The 19638-nt window shown below is 55.4% G+C and overlaps 1 protein-coding gene across 1 annotated transcript; it reads left to right on the top strand.

The window, feature by feature from the left end:
* Nucleotides 1-6683: 6683 nt before the first annotated feature.
* CD5 (CD5 molecule) lies at nt 6684-18841 on the top strand. The gene is made up of 11 exons (XM_044919561.1): nt 6684-6855; nt 8855-8893; nt 11082-11387; nt 11876-11938; nt 12187-12525; nt 14545-14838; nt 15629-15754; nt 16511-16564; nt 17403-17522; nt 18098-18189; nt 18813-18841. The coding sequence occupies exons 1-10, from the start codon at nt 6684-6686 to the stop codon at nt 18184-18186; spliced, it is 1602 nt and encodes a 533-aa protein (XP_044775496.1). The 3' UTR covers nt 18187-18189; nt 18813-18841.
* Nucleotides 18842-19638: the final 797 nt, after the last annotated feature.

Genomic DNA, 19638 nt, shown 5'->3' with positions numbered 1-19638 from the left:
AGAACCCCAGGAGCTCATGCTTTCCGGTGTGTGTGTTTGTGTGAACTGGCAGATAATAAGCATTCCCATTGTTCAATGGGTCACCACTTACAAAATACCTTTAAAACCATTTTCTTCTGTAAGCTTCAGAATAGCCTAGGAGCGGGGCAGGCCCCAGTGCCCCATTTTATAGTCGGGAAACCGGAGTTCCAGAAAAGCCAAGAAGCAAAGCCCAGGGCACGGCAGCTAGTAAGCAGCAGGGACCCGGGGCCCGCACTCCTGCTCTCACAGAGGCCCCCTGTTACCCTAAGAGCACAAACACACCAAAGCCACTCCCACAAGTAGGAAAATGGCCACAGGTCACAACTACCTCATCAGACATGCCCCACCAAGGGCAGGGGACACCGAAGGCCAGGGCTGGGGCTGGAGGCCGACAGCACGCATACCCTTTAAGCCATTCCAGGAAGAGACACCTGGCCACCAGAGCCCTGGGGACGCTGTGTCTCCTGGCTGGCCATCAAGGTTGTGACTAGGGGATCTTTGGGGCACGAAGATGCCCACAGCACGCCTGGGGTGGTAGTGACAGCTGGTCCCCTCTGTCACTGCCCTTAGCCCCAACCTGCCTGGGGCTCACCTTGCTGGGGGAGCGGGGTTTGGAGACAGCCCTGAGGGTCAGGCCCAGCCACCAGGATGGCAGAAGCCAGCACTGGGGCCATGGCAAAGTCATGGGCTCTGCAGTTTGGATTCTGATCTGCCTCTTGCCAGCTGGGTGACCTTGGACCATACTGTAAGCTTCAGTTTCCTCCTCTGCAAAACGGGAGTAATAAGAGTCTGTGTCTCATGTAGAGATTTGTAAGGATTAAACGAATCGATGAATGTGGAGCTCTGCGTAGGAATGTCAGTTCGAGCGTAGTAAGTGCTCAGTAAGCATGGAATGTCCTAGTAATTACTACCATCATCATCACCAGGGTCGGAGTCGGCAGGGAGCAAGTGAAGTAGGGACGTGGTGGAGAGTCTCTCCAGACGCGAGCCTGGCCCTCACTCCTTCTGTTCCCCAGTCCTCTGACCCCGGGCGACTCCCGCCTTCATTCATCCACCTACAAATATTTATGGGCCATCTGCTGTGCGTCCAGTGCTGTGTAAGGCGCTAGGGCTCCAGCAGTAAACAAGACGGGAGTCCTTCCGCTCGTGCAGGGAGCACCCAAAATAGTTACGAGTTCCTAAATATTGTGGTGAGTGCGAGGCAGAACACAACAGCACCCGTGACTCGGTGGCCAAGCTCCCAGAGGAGCGGGCTCAGTCCAAGGGGAGGGCCTCTCTGAGGCGGTGGCGTCTCCTCGGAGACACGGACGCAGGAAGGAGCCAGCCAGGCAGAGCAGAGGGGGAAGTGTCCCATACGGGTTGGCAAGGACAAACGCAGCGGGCGGGACAGGACCGAGAGGGGCTGGGCATCCACAGGAGACAGGGAGGCGGCCCGGGGGCTCTAGCTTCGAGCAGGCTTGCCCGGCCCGCTGTTCCTTTGCTGGCTCTGGGCGCAAAGAATCCAGCGCCCAGCCCCCCAGGCTCCCCACTCCCAGTGGGGAATAGAGAAACCCGGTGGCTCCGGGGCTGGCACTGGCCCTTCTGGTCACTCTGTCCAGCTCCAACATTTCCCCGCAGAGCCAAGGAGGGATTTCAACTCCGCCTGATGAAACTGATTGAACACCTAGCCCGTGTGTGCATGTGTGTGTACGTGCGGCGTGTGTCCTTGTGTGCGTATGTGTTTTGTGTGCACGCATGTGTGTGAAGGCCTGTGGGGCTTTGGAGTCGCACGGATTGGGGTTTGATTTCCTTTGAGCCCCTCACAAATGCTAAGAACACTTCTCAGAATCTCAGTCTTCTCATCTGTAAAATGGGGATAACCACCGCGCCCACCTTCAGGGACAATGCAATTGTAAATCTGGTTCATTCACTCATTCAGACAGCAAGCGTTTATTGAGCATCTACTATGTGCTGGCCACTATTCGAAGTGCCGGCGACACAACTGAACCATTGAAATCCCCGGCCCGGCAGATCCAACATAAGAATCGGGGTGTGATGGGGAGACAGACAGTGACGGCATGGGTGCTGGGAGGTCATGAGTGGGGTGGGGCTGGGGGGTTGGGAGTGCTGGGCACCATGCTTACCCAAGGAGGGTGCAGCGGGTCTCGTGAGAGGATAATGTTTGGGCAAATGCTTGTAGGAAGTGAGTGAGTACACAGTGCGGGCCTGGGCAGGACGATCCAGGCAGAGGGGCAGAGTAGAGGAGGAAGTGTGATGAGCGTCCTCGAAAGGAACGGTCCCCCTTTCCAGGTCCACACACCCTTATCCCCAACCTTGGGCCAGATGCGTTTGGGAATTCGGAATTTTCCAGATTGTGGGTCATACTGTGTATGTGCTGTGTGCTCATCACCCACTAACGAGGTCTCGGGCAACACCCCCGAATCGAACACATTCCCATTCAGTGAAACATGAATTCACACCCTAAGAGAGACCCATAAAGGCTGCAAATACCCTCCTGCCAAGTGCACTAGAAAAGACTTACGGTTTTGGGTTCTGAGTTGCAGATGAGGGATTATAGCCCCAGATCACTTCCTCCGTAGATACTACCATCATCAAGATCATGTCAGGTTCCCACAGGACCTCTGAAACTCCCTTTGCCGTTGGGGCATAGCGGGGACAGATGTGGTGGGAACAGGATAGGAAATTGGTGGTGACTGGCAGAAGCAAAAAGCATCCTGTGCCAACACAATCACCCATGGAGACATCCACGGTGAGCCCGTCCCTCCTTGGCCTCAGTTTCCCCTCTCTGTACCCCGGGGTGAGCAGGCTCCAGGTTCTCCCAGTGGTAGATTCCTGTGATGCGGTGGTGATGGGGTTTCTTGTCCTGACTCTACCATCAGCAAGCTGTGTGACCTTGGGCAAGTCGCTCGGCCTCTCTGAACCTCAGTTTGCTGATCTGAAAATGAGAATGAGCGTGGGCCATGGGTGGAAAAAACTTTGGGATTTGTGACGCTCTGAACAAAACGGAGGGCTTGTCACTGTCCCAGTGGAGATGCAGTGGAAATTCGTGCAAATTCAGTTGGACACAGCAGGCCACCAGCGAGAGAGCGCTCACGATTTAGACTGTGACAGCCATTCTGCCCGCGATCGGCTCACATCCACGGGTCGGCGCAGGCCCCGTGAGTGGGATTAGAGGCCCGAATCCACTGTTCCTTCTGTGGGCACCAGTCCCGGGCTTCTCCTGACATAAGCTCGGTGTGACTCTCTGCGTGTCTTGCACATAAAAAGGCTCCTGATCAAAAACCAGCCACTTCATCTGGTTCTCCACCAAGAAACAGAATTTGGGGCCTTTGTGATCTTTGCTTCCCTAGAGCCTTGATACAGACGCGGGGTAGACAGCGCTCTGCTGATTAGTGTCATTTCAGAAAAAGGGGGTTTCTGACCTTCCAACTCAGCCTCTCATCAGAGGACGAAAGGAAGAAACATCCAGAATGCCCCCAAAAGGCAGTCCGACATGTGGTGCTCGCTGTGAATTGATGAGACGTTTGTGGACTATTAGAGCGACTCCTTGTTCATGGAAAATACGGAAAATCTGACTTCCGACCTGGGCTAAGTCCTTCCGATTCCTGATCTGGGAATCAGGGTGCTAGTAGCCCCCTTAAGTAAGGCTGTCGGGGATGGGGTCTCCCATGCAGAGAACTCGCCCTGGGGTCTGCACGAGATAAGAGTGCCATAAATGTTCACCATCGCTGTTCCTATCAGTGGCATCCCAGCTCCTCGCTGGGACCCCACTGCCTTCCCAGTGAGTGGCAGCTGCAAAGGCAGACGTTCGCGGGTCCCAGCAGGGTCTGTGAGTGAGCCTGGGGCCGGCCAGCCTGGGCCAAGTTCTGGCTCTGCTGAGTCCTGCAAAGGGGAACCGCTAACACGGAACACTCACCAGAAATTCCGAAACCCAAACAACACCTACAGATCTCCGGAAAACGCCTTTGGTGCAAATCCTGACCTGAATGAATGGCAGGCTATTTATAATCCTGCGCATCCCACATAGTGTGAAAATTCATGTTTCGCTGCAGAATCCATCGTGAGTTTGAAGCTGGAGCTCCAGACACAGGGGGACAGTAAGGTGCCTCGAGGCGCTGGTAAACCAGATCCAACAGGTTGCCACCTGGGGCTCATGGGGATGCAGCCCAATGTGGCCAGAGCATCCTCTTTTTCTTTTTTCTTTTTTTTATTTATTTTTTAATTTTATTTTATTATGTTAGTCATCGTACATTACATCATTAGTTTTTGATGTAGTGTTCCATGATTCATTGTTGGTGTATAACACCCAGTGCTCCATTCAGGACGTGCCCTCTTTAATACCCATCACCAGGCTAACCCACCCCTCCCAACCCCCTCCCCTCTAGAACCCTCAGTTTGTTTCTCAGAGTCCATAGTCTCTCATGGTTCAGCTCCTCCTCCGATTTCCCTGCCTTCATTCTTCCCCTCCTGCTATCTTCTTTTTTTTTCTTTCTTAACATATATTGCATTATTTGTTTCAGAGGTACAGGTCTGTGATTCAACAGTTTTGCACAATTCACAGTGCCCACCGCAGCACACACCCTCCCCATGTCCATCACCCAGCCACCCCATCCCTCCCACCCCCCACCACTCCAGCAACCCTCAGTTTGTTTCCTGAGATTAAGAATTCCTCGTATCAGTGAGATCACATGATACATGTCTTTCTCTGATTGACTTATTTCGCTCAGCATAACACCTTCTAGTTCCAGCCATGTCGTTGCAAATGGCAAGATTTCTGTTTTTTGGTGGCTGCATAATATTCCATTGTATATATATACCACATTTTCTTTATCCATTCATCTGTTGATGGACAGCTCAGCTCTTTCCATAGTTTCAGCCTATTTTTCAAGAACATCTGGCTCTTGGGATTTTTTTTAAGCCAAGCAAAACAGAAAGAAACCTTTTTTTTTTAATTGAAAAACATGTTAAGCACCACGCAAAGCAAATACAACCCAGCCAGGGCCTGATGTAACCTACCATGTTGCTGCACCGAGAACCAGAGCGAGAATCACCGGGAATGCTGGGGAGGCAAGAGGACGGGGGTGGGGGTGAGGGTATAAAAGTCTCGGGGCTGCCTTCAGGAACGCATGCACTCCTCACAGAGATCCTGCCAGCACAGCAGGGTTGGAATGGCTGAGTCTCTGTAAATGGGAGGATGAAGAGAGAGAGGCCAGGAGAGTGAAACGCCTTCTAACTCTCGGGCTTTCTCGGCCCTGCGCTCAGCCTGGGCTCAGCCACTCCAAGCCCAAAATTGTAAGGGTCCAAGGGGAGGCTGACAGGGGAGAGAAGGGGCCTTTGGAGGATTCTCGTTCCTGGCCCCAGCTGCTCGGCTGCAGCTATGGATGGCGGATTAGGAAATGGCAAGTGCATCCGAGCCCCGCGTCCCTCATGGCCCCCAGGGTCTCCAGGCTTCTGTTTGCAGCTCCTGCAGCAGTAGAGCCGGGGGCCTCGGGCTGCATGCGGGGCCGGCTGAGCTGCAGCCCCGGATGGTCTCAGAGAGAACCTGAGCATAGTCCGCAGGGTTCCAGGGAAGGAGGCCCCTGGTTGCACCCCTGTGAGGAGCAGCTGAGAGAATGAAAATATGTCTCGGACAATGAAAACCTGAGCATATCCCTGGACACACAGAAAGAAGAAGCATCCAGAAGCCTCAGAGTCAGTCACTCATCTCACATCCACTTCTGCCCGGCCCCTGCCAGCCACTGAGATACATCAGGAACCAAAGGTTATAGATCAGAGAAGTCTGAACGGAGAAGAAGGTGAGGGATTGTGGCGTCAACTTCCTCATTTTACAGATGAGGAAACCAAGTCCAAGGAGGTTGAGTGACTTGCCAAGATCACAGAGAGCAAGTTCGTGGAAAAGTCTCCTCATGGCATGTTTCACTAACTGAACAGAATTCCAAGTTCTTCCCGTTCCTCAGGTCTGCACGCCACGAACATGCAGGGAGTTGGTGAAGGGAGGGGAGGCAGCTTGGCCCAGCAGTCAAGAGCACAGAGTCTCAGACAGATGGCTTGGCTTTGAGTCCCAGCCCCAGCAGTGACCTGCTGCTTAGCAGCTTGGTTCATCTTTCTCCACTTCTTCAACTATAAAATGGAGATCAAAATAATGGGTGGCTCAGTTGGTTAAGGACCCGACTCTCGGTTTCAGCTCAGGTCGTGATCTCAGGGTCGTGTGATCGGGCTCTGTGATGGATGGGAAATCTGCTTGAGGATTCTCTCTCCCTCTCCGACTGCCCCTCCCCTCACTCGCACATGCTCTCCCCTCTCTCTCGAAAAGAAATAAATAAATCTTACAACCAACGATAGTGCCTATTTCATAGAGCTATGGTGAGGTTTGAGAGAGTTAACATATACAAACGCCTGGTTAAACGTGAACTCTAAAAGTGTTGCCGGTGGTGATGATGATGATGGTGAGGCTGATGGAGGTAGTGATGGTGATGGCGATGATAGTCATAGTGATGGTGATGATGGTGAGGCTGATGATGGTGAGGCTGATGGTAGTCATGGTGATGGTGATGATGGTGAGGCTGATGGAGGTGGTGATGGTGATGGCGATGATAGTCATAGTGATGGTGATGGTGAGGCTGATGATGGTGAGGCTGATGGTAGTGATGGTGATGGTAGTCATGGTGATGGTGATGATGGTGAGGCTGATGGAGGTAGTGATGGTGGTCGTGATGATAGTCATGGTGACGGTAGTCATGGTGATGCTGGTGACAGTGACAGTGATGGTGATGGTGAAGGAGGGAAGAGCCAGGAAATGCTGCTCCACCGAGGACATCAGACGCCCAGACGGAGGCAAAGCCCTGGGATACCAGATGCCCTTCCTCAACAGAGCATTTTGGGGATTTTACTTGGTTCTCCAGCTTGTTCAGTCTTTCCCAAGAACGTTCTCTGAGAGGCGCCTGGGCCATCCTGTGTGAGATCTGCCAGAATGGTCTGGTCTGGCCCCTGCCTCCAGGGGTTCCAACATCTAGGGGCTCAAGCCCCTCGGGGACAGGGTCTAGGCTACGTTCATCTCTGCATCCCTGAACTTGGCACTCTGGAGGCATAACGAGGTGGCAGTGAGCACAGGTTTGGAAGGCAGACTCACAGTTTAAATCCAGGCCCTGGCAGTTGCTGGAAGTGTCCCCCTGGACAGGGCATTCTCCCTCTCCCAATGTCTACACCATGAATATATTCAACTGACATCACGGAGCCGTGTGGAAGAGTAACAGTGATAGCTGTCAGGAGCCACCCTGAGTGCTGAGTATACAGTAGGTGCTCAATAATTGGTAGCTGCTGTTAATAATGAACATTGACCGTGGTGACCTGGGGAATATGAAGTTCTCGAGTGGGAAAGAGAAGTGGCGAGCCCTCCATGCACCCCAGGCTGGCAAAGCACCCCAGCCGTCCTCCTGGCGCCTGCCCCAGGCCCCGCCAGCTCCACAACCAGTGGCCCCAGCTCCGAGCACTGGACGCCAAAACCTCACAGTGTTATTACCAGGAGCCTTGGCTGCGGGGAGAGGGCCGACTGGCTGGGGCCTGTCTCCCCTTACAATTCTACCACCAGCTCCAGAACACTCAGGCAAAAACAGGCTTTTTAAAACACACCTTTTTTTTTTTTTTTAACACGCGTCAACAATTTCTCCAAAGCAATTTCAATGGAACCATTTACTTCCTAACATCGTCATCCTGACTGTCCCTGCTCCGGGTTGCGAAGCGCCCAGGGGTCAGACAGATGGAAATCAGAGCCCCGACTTCAAGGCTGACAGAGCTGAGTGGCAAACGTTGGGGTGGGGGTGCCCTGAGGCCACACAAGCGCGCCCCCCCGCCCCAAGCCCACCCAAATCCGACCTCCACCGCAGCCACAGATGAGCTGGCCACGGGGGCTGCTCCGTGAGAGTCCCCGCAATGAGCCAGTTTGCCCCCCAGCTCCGGAGTCAGACGGGACTTCCCAAATGGCCCCCGTGGCTATTGAACGGGCCTGGGCAGGAGCCACACCAGAGGGGTGGCCAGCTCCCCAAGACCCCTGTCCACTGGGGCTCTGGTCCTGACTCCTTTGTGCCCCCCGGCTGCACTATCTCGGGGGGGCCCCCTCCATCTCCGAGCTTCGACTTCCTCCTGTAAAAGCTGAGCCATTGAAGATAAATTGCTCTCATTCCTATCCTGCCTTGGGGATACTAGAAAGTAGCAAATGATGCCTGGGGTTCCCATTCTGGGTCATTCCTCTGGTTCTCTACAGCTGTGAAGTTCAAGCTCTTTTAGATTGAAAGCAACGCTCAGGAGGGGTTTACCCTGCAGCCGAACGCACAGAAAGGGATCCTTATCCTCACAACCAACCGTGTACTCTGACATTCTCTATTCTAGTCCACTTCATTTTGTAAAAAACGTGATGGTTGCATGACTACCTAATTTTTAAAAAGTAATGGTTGCAAGGCCACCTATCACTGCAAAGGGAGAGCACGAGGAAACGTTGGGGGGTGATGGAAATGTTACCTTGACAATGATGGTGATCACCTAGATCTCTGTATGTGTTAACATTCATAGATCTGTGCACCAGAGGAAAATCCACTTTGCTGATGTTCATTTAAAAAGTAAAGTTTTAAAACGGGGAAAAATTTGATAGTTGCAACCCACTGAATTGATTTCATGACCCACCTAGGGGTTCTGATGTATAGTACGAAACCCTGAACCCCATATTGGGGGGGTGCAGAAGAGGCCACTGCTCAGGCTGTGGGTGGGTGTGAGGTGGGGTGGGGGGGTGGGGGGCAGGAGGGAGGCTCCACTTCCTGACCCTCCTCTCTCCTTTCTGCAGTCACTTCCTGCCTCGGGGGGCCCTACTGGGAGGACTCAGGTAAGGAAGAGCCCATACAGAGGCCTGGAGCAGGGGGTGATGGGGGGGCAGGGCTGCGATTCCATCAGGCTATAGGGGGACCTGTCAGAGTGAACCCCACCCCACAGAGAGAGCCCCAGCATGCCCAGACACGTACACCCACACTCGCATATACATTTAGATGCCCATGTGCCGACGGATGCCCTCAATGGCCTGAATGCTAGTTCTCAGGATAATTTCTATTATGACCCACTCACCATGCAGAGAAAACATACTGGCCCATAATGCACCCTGCAAAGTCCTGTTTCCTACTCGCTCCTGCCAGATCTCCCCGGTCAAATGCATTTGCAGCTGATGCTGTAGAGAGAGGCTGCACCAGATTGTAAAGTAAGTGGAATGCCCTGCCTTCAAGGTTGGACTTTAAGAGGTTAGTGTTTCCCAAACAGGGCTCATGGAACGTGTTGGATAAAAGGTAGGCAACACCGTCCCTCACTGGAGACTGACTGTGTCTACCGGCCTGGGAAAGGCTCTGAGAAGTCCTGCAGTGAAGAAACCTGTTCAGTAATTTTTAACTCAGCAGTTCTCAGATTCATTTCACCCCAGACCTCACTCTTTCACATTTCTTGAGATAACATCACGCTGAATGTGTTTTGGGAGAAATGTGGCTAGAGAGTCTCAAAAGCCACATGCAAACAGAAGGAGCCGCAGGGGCCTTGGGGGGCCCTGTCCAGGACCTAGAGCCCTGCGGTGGCATCCTAGCTCTGAGCTCTAGCGAGTGCTTTGTCCTCTCTAAGCCCCAATCTCCCCACCTATAAAATGGGGAGAACATCTGTTCCCTGGTGAGGATTCAGTGAGTCTGCTCAGGAGGGAAAGTGCAGAACATCCTGCCAGTGTCAAGGGTTGGACGAGCCCCCTTTGTCTCCAACTAGTCTAGCGACCTTGCCAAGCCCTAGCACTGTGCTCTAGGCCCCAAGCCCCAAAGAAAAAGGTAGCCTGCCCAGAAGTTTCCAACCAGGGAAAAACCTCCATCCCCCAATCACTTGGAAAAACCTTTTACATTTAAAAAAAAAAAAAAAAAATCTTGAATAGGTAATACAGTTGCCTGGCTGAAAACTTTAAAAATATAAAAAGACCTACAGCGATGAACCTCATTTCCATTTCTGTCCACCATCTGCCCAGTCTTTTCCCCACCCTAACACCCCAGGTAACAACCACATGGACTCCTGTCTTGTCTCTCCTTCTAGAATCTGTGCAGATACAAATATATATCCTTTTATCCTTCACGGAGCTTTAGAAAATCACACTAGTCCCGTTCCTACCTATGATCCAACAATTCCACTCCTCGGTATTTACCCAAGAGAAACGGAACACATGCCCACAACAGACATCAGTTCACGAACGTTCCACGTGGCTTTGTTCACAGCAGCCAAATGGTGGCTAGATAAATAAATCGTGGCATAGCCACACAACGAGACCTTATTCCACAACAAAAAGGAATGTGGTGCATGCAACGATGCAGAGAAACCCCAAATGCCGAGGGAAGGGGATCAGATGAGAAAAACAGAGTTAACAGAAACACAAACACGCTGCATGATTTGCATGATTCCATGTACATAACATTTGAGAGGAAGCAAAACACGTCCCTAGCAACAGAAAGCAGATCAGTGGGCGCCTGGGGCTGGATGCAGGGGAATCAGCCGCACATGGGCACGAGGGAACTTTCTAGCTGTGTGATGGCAGTTCCAGACGTGCATGCGTTTGTCAAGTTCCCCTGAACCACTCTCACAATGAGCGCATTTCACTGGGTCTAAATCGTACCTCAACAACATTGATTTGAGAAGTCAGAAAGAGAAAAATAAAAACGGGCAACAGGCCCTATTTCTACTGAAGCAGAACTTGCCGAGTGGGGCGATCCTGCTGGACAGTGGGGTGCTGAGCACCCCCTTGCCCGCTGCTCTGAGTTCCCCTCAGCTCTGAGGTCTCCAGCCCCATCTCCTGGGGCCCGGCTGCGGGGGACCGCCTGAGTGTCTGGGAAGCCCCCCAGCCCCACCCCGCCATGCCCCCGAGGACAAAGCTCCCGCGAGCCAGGCAGGCAGCCCACGGGGTGGAAGGCAGCCTGGCTGGGTGGGAGCCCGGTGGGGAGAGGGCAGAGGAGGGTTCCCAAGGAGGGGAACCCCCCCACACACACACACACCTCTTTGACCCCCAGGGAACCCGGTGAGACTGACAGGCTCCAGCTCGCCGTGCCAAGGGCAGCTGGAGGTCCTCCTCGGGCCCACGTGGCGCACAGTGTCTAGCTGGAGCTGGAGACAGAACCAGAACCGCTGGGAGGACCCCAAGAAGGCCTCGAAGCTCTGCCGGAGCCTGTCTTGCGGGGACGCCTTGGCCTTGGCCCACTTCCCTGACTTCAACAGTCCCCAGGCCCCGGTCACCTGCCATGGCCACCTGGGGTCCTTCTCCAACTGCAGCTCCAGTGAGGCCACCCAGAGGAGCCCTCTGGGCCTGATCTGCCTAGGTGGGTGACTAGCCGGCCACACGGGTCCCCTGGGCCTGCACACCAGCCCCTGGGGAGACTGCCCAGGACCTGGGATCTGGGGCCCGAGCTGGCAGGTGCGAGGAGGTCCTGACGTACAACAATCCCCCCGCAGAAACATATACTGGTGGGGAACTGGAGGGGAAGGGCTGAGGGGGTGCTGGCACCTGTCTGGGGGGATGGAAGAGGTCGAAAACCTGGTTCTGCCATTGCTAACATTCCCGTCTCCTCTTAACCTTCACTTTACCAACGGTAAAATGGGCTGGTGCAGCCCACCCACAGGACACTTAGAGACAATGTGGATCAAGTGGGCCTAACGGGGCAAATGGCACTTACATCACGCGTCCTAGGTCTTTCTCCAAACTGTCTGGTACCCCAGCCCTCCCCCCGACCCCGCATTCTTTCCCCCCAACCTCCAGCCCTCCCTCTCAGGGCTCCTGCCTCTCCCTCACCAGAGTATCTCATTGCAGAGCCACAGAAGACAACAGCTCCTCCCACGAGCCCCCCACCCACCACCACTCCAGAGCCCACAGGTAAGAGAATTCTGAGGTTCCTGGCGGCAGGGTGCGGGATTTAGCAAATAAAAACCCGGGATGCCCCGTTGCACTGGAATTTCAAGCGAACATGAAAACATTTAGTCGTAAGTAGGTCCTGAGCAACATTTGGTAGCTCACCACCTCCCACAGCTGTCGACCTGTCTTTCCTTGGAGCCAGGCAAGCGAGGCCCCCCACAGCCAGCCGGGCAGCGCTCAGGCCCGCTCCCCGCTTTCTCCCTCCACAGCTCCTCCCAGGCTGCAGCTGGTGGCCGGGCCCGGGGGCCTGCGCTGCGCCGGCGTGGTGGAGTTCTACTACGGCAGCCTGGGGGGGGCCATCGGCTACGAGGCGCAGGACCAGGACGGGACCCAGGACCTGAAGAACCGCATCTGTGCGGCCCTCCAGTGTGGCTCCTTCCTGAAGCATCTGCCGGAGGCCCAAACGACCAGGACCCAAGATCCAGGGGACAGCGAGCCCTTGCCCGTTCGATGGAAGATCCAGAACGCGAGCTGCGCCTCTCTGGAACAGTGCTTCGGAAAAGTCCCCCCCTATGAGGGCGGCCAAGCTCTGGCCCTCGTCTGTTCTGGTGAGTGAGACCCCGCGAGGACCCATGGGGCGCCCCCAGATGCTCTGCCACCACCTGGTCCCAGAAACCCCTGCGTGGAGCACTGGGCACTGGGCACCATGGAGAATGGGAGGGAAACAGAGGGCGGGGTGGGGTCAGGAAGCTACGCTCCCACCCAACGCCCTGGAGATCTCCGCAAAGTAACATGGAACAAGCTCAAATGCTCCAGCGGCCTGGCTGCCGCTTGGGAAGGTGGGATCAGCCAGGACGTCCAGGACGAGGCGAGGTCCCCTCCAGGGTTTGGAAGGAGGAGAGGAGCGTGGGTTTGGTGGAGCAGAGGTCCCACCTCTTTAGGTGGGACTCGTGACTTGTGGAAAGGATCGAAGGAGGTGGAGCACTGGGAGGGGACCAGCCTTGCAGGAGGGGACGGAAGAGGCTGGAGCAGGGGTGACAAGTGGGAGGTCCCCCGGGCACAGCAGGCAGAGGGAGACCAGAGCAGGTCCCCAGAGAGCTCCCCGAAGAGGCTCCTGCACAATGACAAGCAGCCTGGCGAATCTGGTATGGCTGAGGGGAGGAGACCAAAGAGGATGGCCTTGGGGACCCCAAAACCAGGATCACTGGGGAAGTGGAGGAGGAAGAGACCACAGGTCAGAGTAAGAATAATCATAGCATGCCTCGGGAGGGAGTGGGTTCCCATCACCAGTCCAGACTATAAGAAGTCAGACTTACTGAGCACTTCCTTGGTGCTAGAGACCTTCCCAAGACGGTCGTTCATTTTCACAACAACCTGAGGAGGTGGGTGTTATTATTATTCCCACTTTACAGATAAAGAAGCTGAGGCTCAGAGATGTTAAATTTCTTGCCCAATATCACAGAGCATTAGCAGTGACACTCAAGCAGTGTCACTCCAGAGCCTGCTGTCTAAGCCTTAGCTACCAAAAGCATGGTCCTGGACCAGCGGCATCAGCTACATCAGGCTGGATAGAAATGCAGATGCACAGGCGTCACCCCAGACCTATTGAATCCGATCTGCATCTCAGCAAGGTCCCATGGGTGTGTGTGCACACATCTGGGAAGCCTTGCTCTGGACCACTGGGCTATCCCGCAAGTACACCCGCCCCCACCCCCTACCCTCCCCACCCCCCAACCACCCCCCAACCCCGTGGATACCTGGTGTGAATTAGTGAGACACGGCCCCCTCCAGGTAGAAGCAGCCCCCAGGGTTTCTCGGCCCCAATGAGGGGAGATGGTCTGGCTCTCAGCCCCACCCGCCACTGCCCTCCCGCAGTCTACAACCTGCAAAATCAGACAGGGAGGGCTTGCCTTTGAAATTCTGTTCTAAGTAGAAAATTTCCTAGGGCCTTTTAGATGGATGTTGCTATGGAAACAGGCCAAGCTGGTGAGATCGCAACTCACTCTAACCTGAGCACAGGTGGGCCTCAGCCCCGGAGCCCAGGCCCCACCCTAACAAGCAGAAATGTACTCAGTCCTTTCATGAAAGCCCACCCCTTGAGGCTGGGCAGCAGGATTCCTGGGTCCTGTCTCACCCCTGAACTGCCAGGACCCAGAGCAGGAAGTGTTTCCCGTTCCTGGGCCTCAGTTTCTCCTTTCTGAAAAGCCCTCCCACCTCCCAAGGAGCAGCAGGCGAAGGAGAGGATGGTTCTCAGAGGGACTTGGACCCAGGGGGAGCCTGTTTCTCATTGCTCTTCTCTTACCCTCACCTGCCTGGGGGCCCCGGGCATCGGGCATCGCCACTCTGCAGCTTCTTCCCTGAAAGCGCCCGTGGTGTCACATCTCAGGGTAGCTACCAGCAGCTGCCCATACATGCCAGGGCAAGAGCGTGATGCGGGAAATGCCAGAAGATGCCAGAAGGAGGGAGGGACAGAAAGGAAGGTGATACCAGCCCCCCCAACAAGCTGGGCTTTGCCAGGGCCCCCCCTTGGCCAGCGACACGGGGCCCCAGTGGCCAGGCACGTAGGCTAGGGCCGAGGGAGCGCCCTCCAAACCCGCCATGTGCCTTCCGTTGCTTCCCCTCTCCAGGTTTCCAGCCCAAGGTGCAGAGCCGCCTGGTGGGGGGCAGCAGCTTGTGCGAAGGCTCCGTGGAGGTGCGCCAGGGCAAGCGGTGGGACGTCCTGTGCGACGTGCCCCGGGCCAAGGGCACAGCGCGGTGGGAGGAGGTGTGCCGGGAGCAGCAGTGCGGCAAAGTCAACTTCTACCGGGTGCTGGATGCCGCCGAGAAGACCTCCCACGGCTTCTCCTGTCCGCAGGAGAAGCTGTCCCAGTGCCACCAGCTGCAAGAGAAAAAAGCCCACTGCAAGAGGGTGTTCGTCACGTGTGAGTTGGCCACAGCCCACCGGGGCAGAGGGCAGTTCTGGATTTTCCCTCTAGGACCTAAGCACTGAGCGTGTTTCTGAAGGACAGGCTCCAGGATTAGACAGAGAGCTGCAGAGCCCTGGAAAAGGATGGAGAGCTGGCAAATTGGGGGTGGGGGGTGGCAATGGTGCTCAGACAGCAATGAGCATGAGCCACAAAGAGGAGACTGGCCTTGATGGATGAGAGAGCTTTCATTCTATCTTCTAGTCTTCCAGGATGGAAGACAGAAAAGCAAGGGAGAAATAGTAATCGAATAACGCACAAAAGAGGGATGGACGGGTGGATGATGGATGGGTGGACGGATGGACGGACGGACGGGTGGGTGGATGGATGCATGGACGGGTGGATGACGGATGGGTGGATGGATGGGTGGACGGACGGATGGACGGACGGACAGGTGGGTGGATGGATGGATGGATGGATGGATGGGTGGATGGCTATTAGCATATGATGGCAAGGTGATCACTTATAAGCAACTGGCAAAGGGTAGAAAGTTAAATAGTTGATAACAAGAGTGGCCAGTGATAGCTGGATGATGAAGTGCTGGATAATAGGGAGTAGACAGATGAATGGGTAGCAGAGAATTCCAGAGACGGCTCGAGAGGCGGGTGTATAACTGCCTTCTGCACATGCTGGTGTTACTGCCAGGAGCAAGGGGGGGCGGGGGGAGCCGGCCAGCCAGCAGCCTCCCTCTGAGCAGACGGTTCCGATGGCCCGGGCAGGACCGCCCTGACCTCTCTGCCTCCCCCAGGCCAGGACCCAAACCCGGCAGGCCTGGGCGCAGGCACCGTGGTGAGCATCATCCTAGCTCTTGTGCTCTTGGCAGTGCTGCTGGTCGTGTGCGGCCCTCACGCCTACAGGAAGCTGGTGAAGAAATGTAGGTGCGGGTGCCCCAAACCCCGTCCCTTTCAAGCCCCTGTGAGGGGAGCCGGGAGGGGCGGAAGAGGGCACCTCCGCTTTGCCACCCTTCCCCTCCCCTCCCCCCGCTTAGGAACAGAAAGTCAGGAACCTGGTAAGCGCTGATTGGCCCACATCTGACCCCGCCCCCACGACGCACCCCCAGGCCGAAGGGGCGTGGCCTTTTTCAGACTGGAGCACGCCCCCAGCCTGGGGATCTGGCTTCCAGGGCTGGCTCCACTCCCTAGCGACTGCAAGACGCTGATTGAGCCACTTCCTCTCTGAGCCTCAGTTTCTTCATCTGCCTAATGGGCGATTGCGCACATTGTGAATATAAAGGGCTGGTATCCTTGCCTTGCAGAGCTCTGAGAAAAATTATTCAGAGACAGGAAGTGGATTAGAGAGGCTGAGGCTGAAAAGAGAAGGCCTGGAGTTGCACAGTGTTGGCCAGGTCCCTAGCGCCCTCCTCGGCTTTATTCTGGTTGTAATGCCCCGTGGTTGTTTCTTCTGGAGAAGCAGCCCCCTCAACATGCTCCTTTAGCTCTAGGTGGGTCCAGTTACCCTCCTGAGCAAATCAGAAAACTGAGACGCCGAAAGACTTCAGGGGGTTAAGTCTAGCAGTCCCTCCTTCAGCTGCACCTACCGCCTCTTGCCTCCCTTCCCCCCCACCTCCCCATCCTTCCCTCCCATGATCCCTGCCCACCCCCCGTCCTCATGTGCCTTTCCTGTCTCCCAGTCCGCCAGAAGAAACAGCGCCAGTGGATTGGCCCCACAGGAATGAACCAGAACAGTAAGTGTCCCAGGAGGCATGGTCCTCCCTCAGCCCCAGCCAGTGTCCACATGGGTCATGGTTCATAGCTGACCACTATCAAAGCCAGCAGCAACTTGAGGCCTCTGGTCTCCACCATGCTCATCTAAGGTGGGACTGTGGTCAACAGATGTTACCAGGTGGTACCCCGAAAGAGGACTCCGTGTTCATATAGATTTAGAAATCAGTGAGTTAAGCAACATTAGACTTGGTTCTTTATCTCAGGACTTATCAGAATCTTAATAGGCATTTTTGCAAGAAGGGCTGTCCAATCTTTTTCTCATGGAACAACTTAAAAAGGCCGGTCTTAAAACATTAAAACCGTTTGAAGCAGCTAGCCCATCCCGCACCCTCGTTCTTCATCCTCTCTCCCCCTAGCCACAGCCAGACCATCCTAATGGATAGAACCATGGCCCTCCTCCCACTCCACATTCTTCCTTCCCTTTTGCAAGTCAAGGTGTGTTGTGAAGTCTCTTTTACAATATAGAGCCCCTCAGCTCTAGGAGAGGAGGGATGTTATCTGCCCTATCACTTGTATTCCAATTCCCTGCTTAATAAATGCTTGATGAATGACTGACGGGCGGAAGGGCCACCCTGCCAATCAGACTGCTGGCCAACCCCAAGCTGCTCTAAAACTCTGGCCCCTGCAAGAATGAACCTGCCCAGGGAGAAAGGATAGAGGAATGCACTGAAGGAACTGTGGGTGCCCTTGCCCCCCCATCACACAGCAGGAACAAGAAATTTAAATTCCCGGCCCCTGTTGGGAAGGAGGAGGGACAGAGCAGCGAGGCTAATGACACCGTCTCCTGCCTCTGCTCAGTGTCTTTCCATCGCAACCACACGGCGACCGTCCGGTCCCAGGTTGAGAACCCCACGGTCTCATCCGTGGAGAACGAATACAGTCAGCCGCCCAGGAACTCCCACGTCTCTGCTCATGCAGGTAAGCGGCCGCAGATGCTTCCGGGGATGAAGGCGGGCGGCAGCACGGGTCACGTGATTGCCCGGAGAAGGGATGCCCCGGGGGACAGGGGGCTCTCACTGCCCTTTGACAGCGGTCCCAGTAGGGTATGGAACGGATCCAGCCTTCCCGGGCCTCGCCTTGCCCCCCGGAGACCGTGAGCTGCTCAGCTCAAGAGAAGAATACGCTGGGATGCCATTAACCACAGCACCGCTGTGACCTAACAGGCCTGTTTCTCCGCAGGGCCTTGTGGGCTGGATGGTAAATGAGGCTCCTTGGATTCCTTCCAGGCAGAACAGAGCTAGCGGGGGCCTGCAGAAGCCCTGTATTGTAGGCTCCCTGACTGGCACGAACAATTAAGCCCCAGGGAACCTGGAGATCAGTATCATTAGTGAACACTGGCTGATTTGATCAAAACAGATACAGGACTGCCAAGGCACCAGCTCATAAAGCCCCTGTGATCTTCAGGCCCCCACGGGCTCCTGGGCTCTGCGGGGCTCTCTCTGTGTTGCCTGGTGGGGTAAGCCTGCTGCAAAGGGCCTCTTTTCTTTCTGCAGCTCTGGAAGGGGCCCTGCATCGTGTTTCCACCCAGCCTGATAATTCCTCCGATAGTGACTACGATTTGCACGGGGCTCAGAGGCTGTGAAAGGTGAGCCCCGCTCCCTGGCCCCCTGGGATCCCCGAACAGCCCCACGGATAAGCACCAGCCCCTCAGTTCCTCACCTCCTGCCCGCCCTGCCCGTCCGGAATGGGGGGCTCTGCACATCTTGACTCTTTTTTTTTTTTTTTAAGATTTTATTTATTTATTTGAGAGGGAGAGTGAGCGAGAGAGAGAGCACAAGCTAGGGGAGGGGCGGAGAGAGCGGGAGAAGCAGACTCCCCGCCGACCAGGGAGCCCCATATAGGGCTCAATCCCAGGACCCCAGGATCATGACCTGAGCTGAAGGCAGACACTTAACTGACTAAGTCACCCCGGCGCCCCACATCTTGACTCTTGCAGGCAGAAAGAATAAGCATTAGCAATTTAGGTGACAGGTGCTGATTTGGCAATTATAGCAGAAGGATCATTGACCTTAACCCCTCCTCCTAAACTGCATCTTAGAAGGCCACCCAAAAGAGCCCCTGAGACCCCTATAGAGCTGTCAGCAGGAAGAGGGACAGCCTCTGATCCCTGACATCAAACCGGGGGCTCAGGGCCTGTCCCCCACCTCCCTGAACCCTCTCCGGGGTGTGAGGTTTCCTCCTCTGACCTGTTTCCTTCCCTCCCCACAGAACCAGGCACCAGGCACGAAACATCAAGAGCCAGACCTGTCTCCTGAGAACACTCTTGCATCCGCCACCTGGAAATAATTTGTGCCCCAGCCAGAACATGGACCGAGTAAAGGGGGCCTTCAGATATGTCCCCTGTCCCTGCAGCTGCGGGCTGCTGGAGCCTGGCCCAGGGAAGACCCCCAACACAGCCGGGCTGCCCCTCCGCATGTGGGAGCCGTGAAAGGCTCAGAAACGAGACCCCCCCCGCAAGCAGACATGTGGGGAGCGGTAGCCAGAGGAATTGGTTCTCTCCTCAGACTCTGACCCCAGTGAGAAGGAAGCTCCGCTCTGGGGCGCGGGGTGGGGCGGGCGGGGGGGGGGGCTCAGTTTTCCAGTGTCTTTTTAATATGTTCTTTGTAAATAACACTTTTTCTACTTCCTGCGAGCCAGAGGGCCTCCCCTCCTCAGTGCAGGGTCCAGCCCCTGCACCCCTCTGGGGACAGCGGTGTAGCCATCCTGGTCAGACGGAGCGGCTTGGCATGGCGGGCAGAGGGGAGGATGAGCGAGAGGGGGACAGCTCACTGGGAGCCTGAAGACCTAGAAAAGGCAGAGGCCGGGCCGGGCCCCACTAAGCCCTTGGGCACCAGTCTCCTAAGGAGGCCTCTTGGGTCACAGTTTGCCACTGTCTACACCAGGAGCAGCAGCTCTTCACAGCCCGAGCCACAGAAGCCAATGCTGGAAGAGCCACGGGGAGTTACTAGAAGGATATGGGGGAGGGGTGCTCACAGAATCAGGGGACCCAGGGGCACTAGCGTGCCAGAGGAGTCTGGTCAGCCCTCTGCCAACA

The sequence above is a fragment of the Neomonachus schauinslandi genome, chromosome 11 (genome assembly GCF_002201575.2).
Source record: "Neomonachus schauinslandi chromosome 11, ASM220157v2, whole genome shotgun sequence".
In the NCBI taxonomy this organism is placed as follows: Eukaryota; Metazoa; Chordata; class Mammalia; order Carnivora; family Phocidae; genus Neomonachus; species Neomonachus schauinslandi.
This window is presented reverse-complemented; position numbering and strand designations above follow the sequence as displayed.

Coding starts and splice junctions, on each gene's coding strand:
- CD5 (XM_044919561.1), top strand. CDS start 6,684: ATGGTGATGGTGATGATGGTGAGGCTGATGGAGGTAGTGATGGTGGTC. Junction 12,526..14,544: donor TCTGGCCCTCGTCTGTTCTG/GTGAGTGAGACC, acceptor TCCCCTCTCCAG/GTTTCCAGCCCAAGGTGCAG. Junction 17,523..18,097: donor CCACGTCTCTGCTCATGCAG/GTAAGCGGCCGC, acceptor TTCTTTCTGCAG/CTCTGGAAGGGGCCCTGCAT.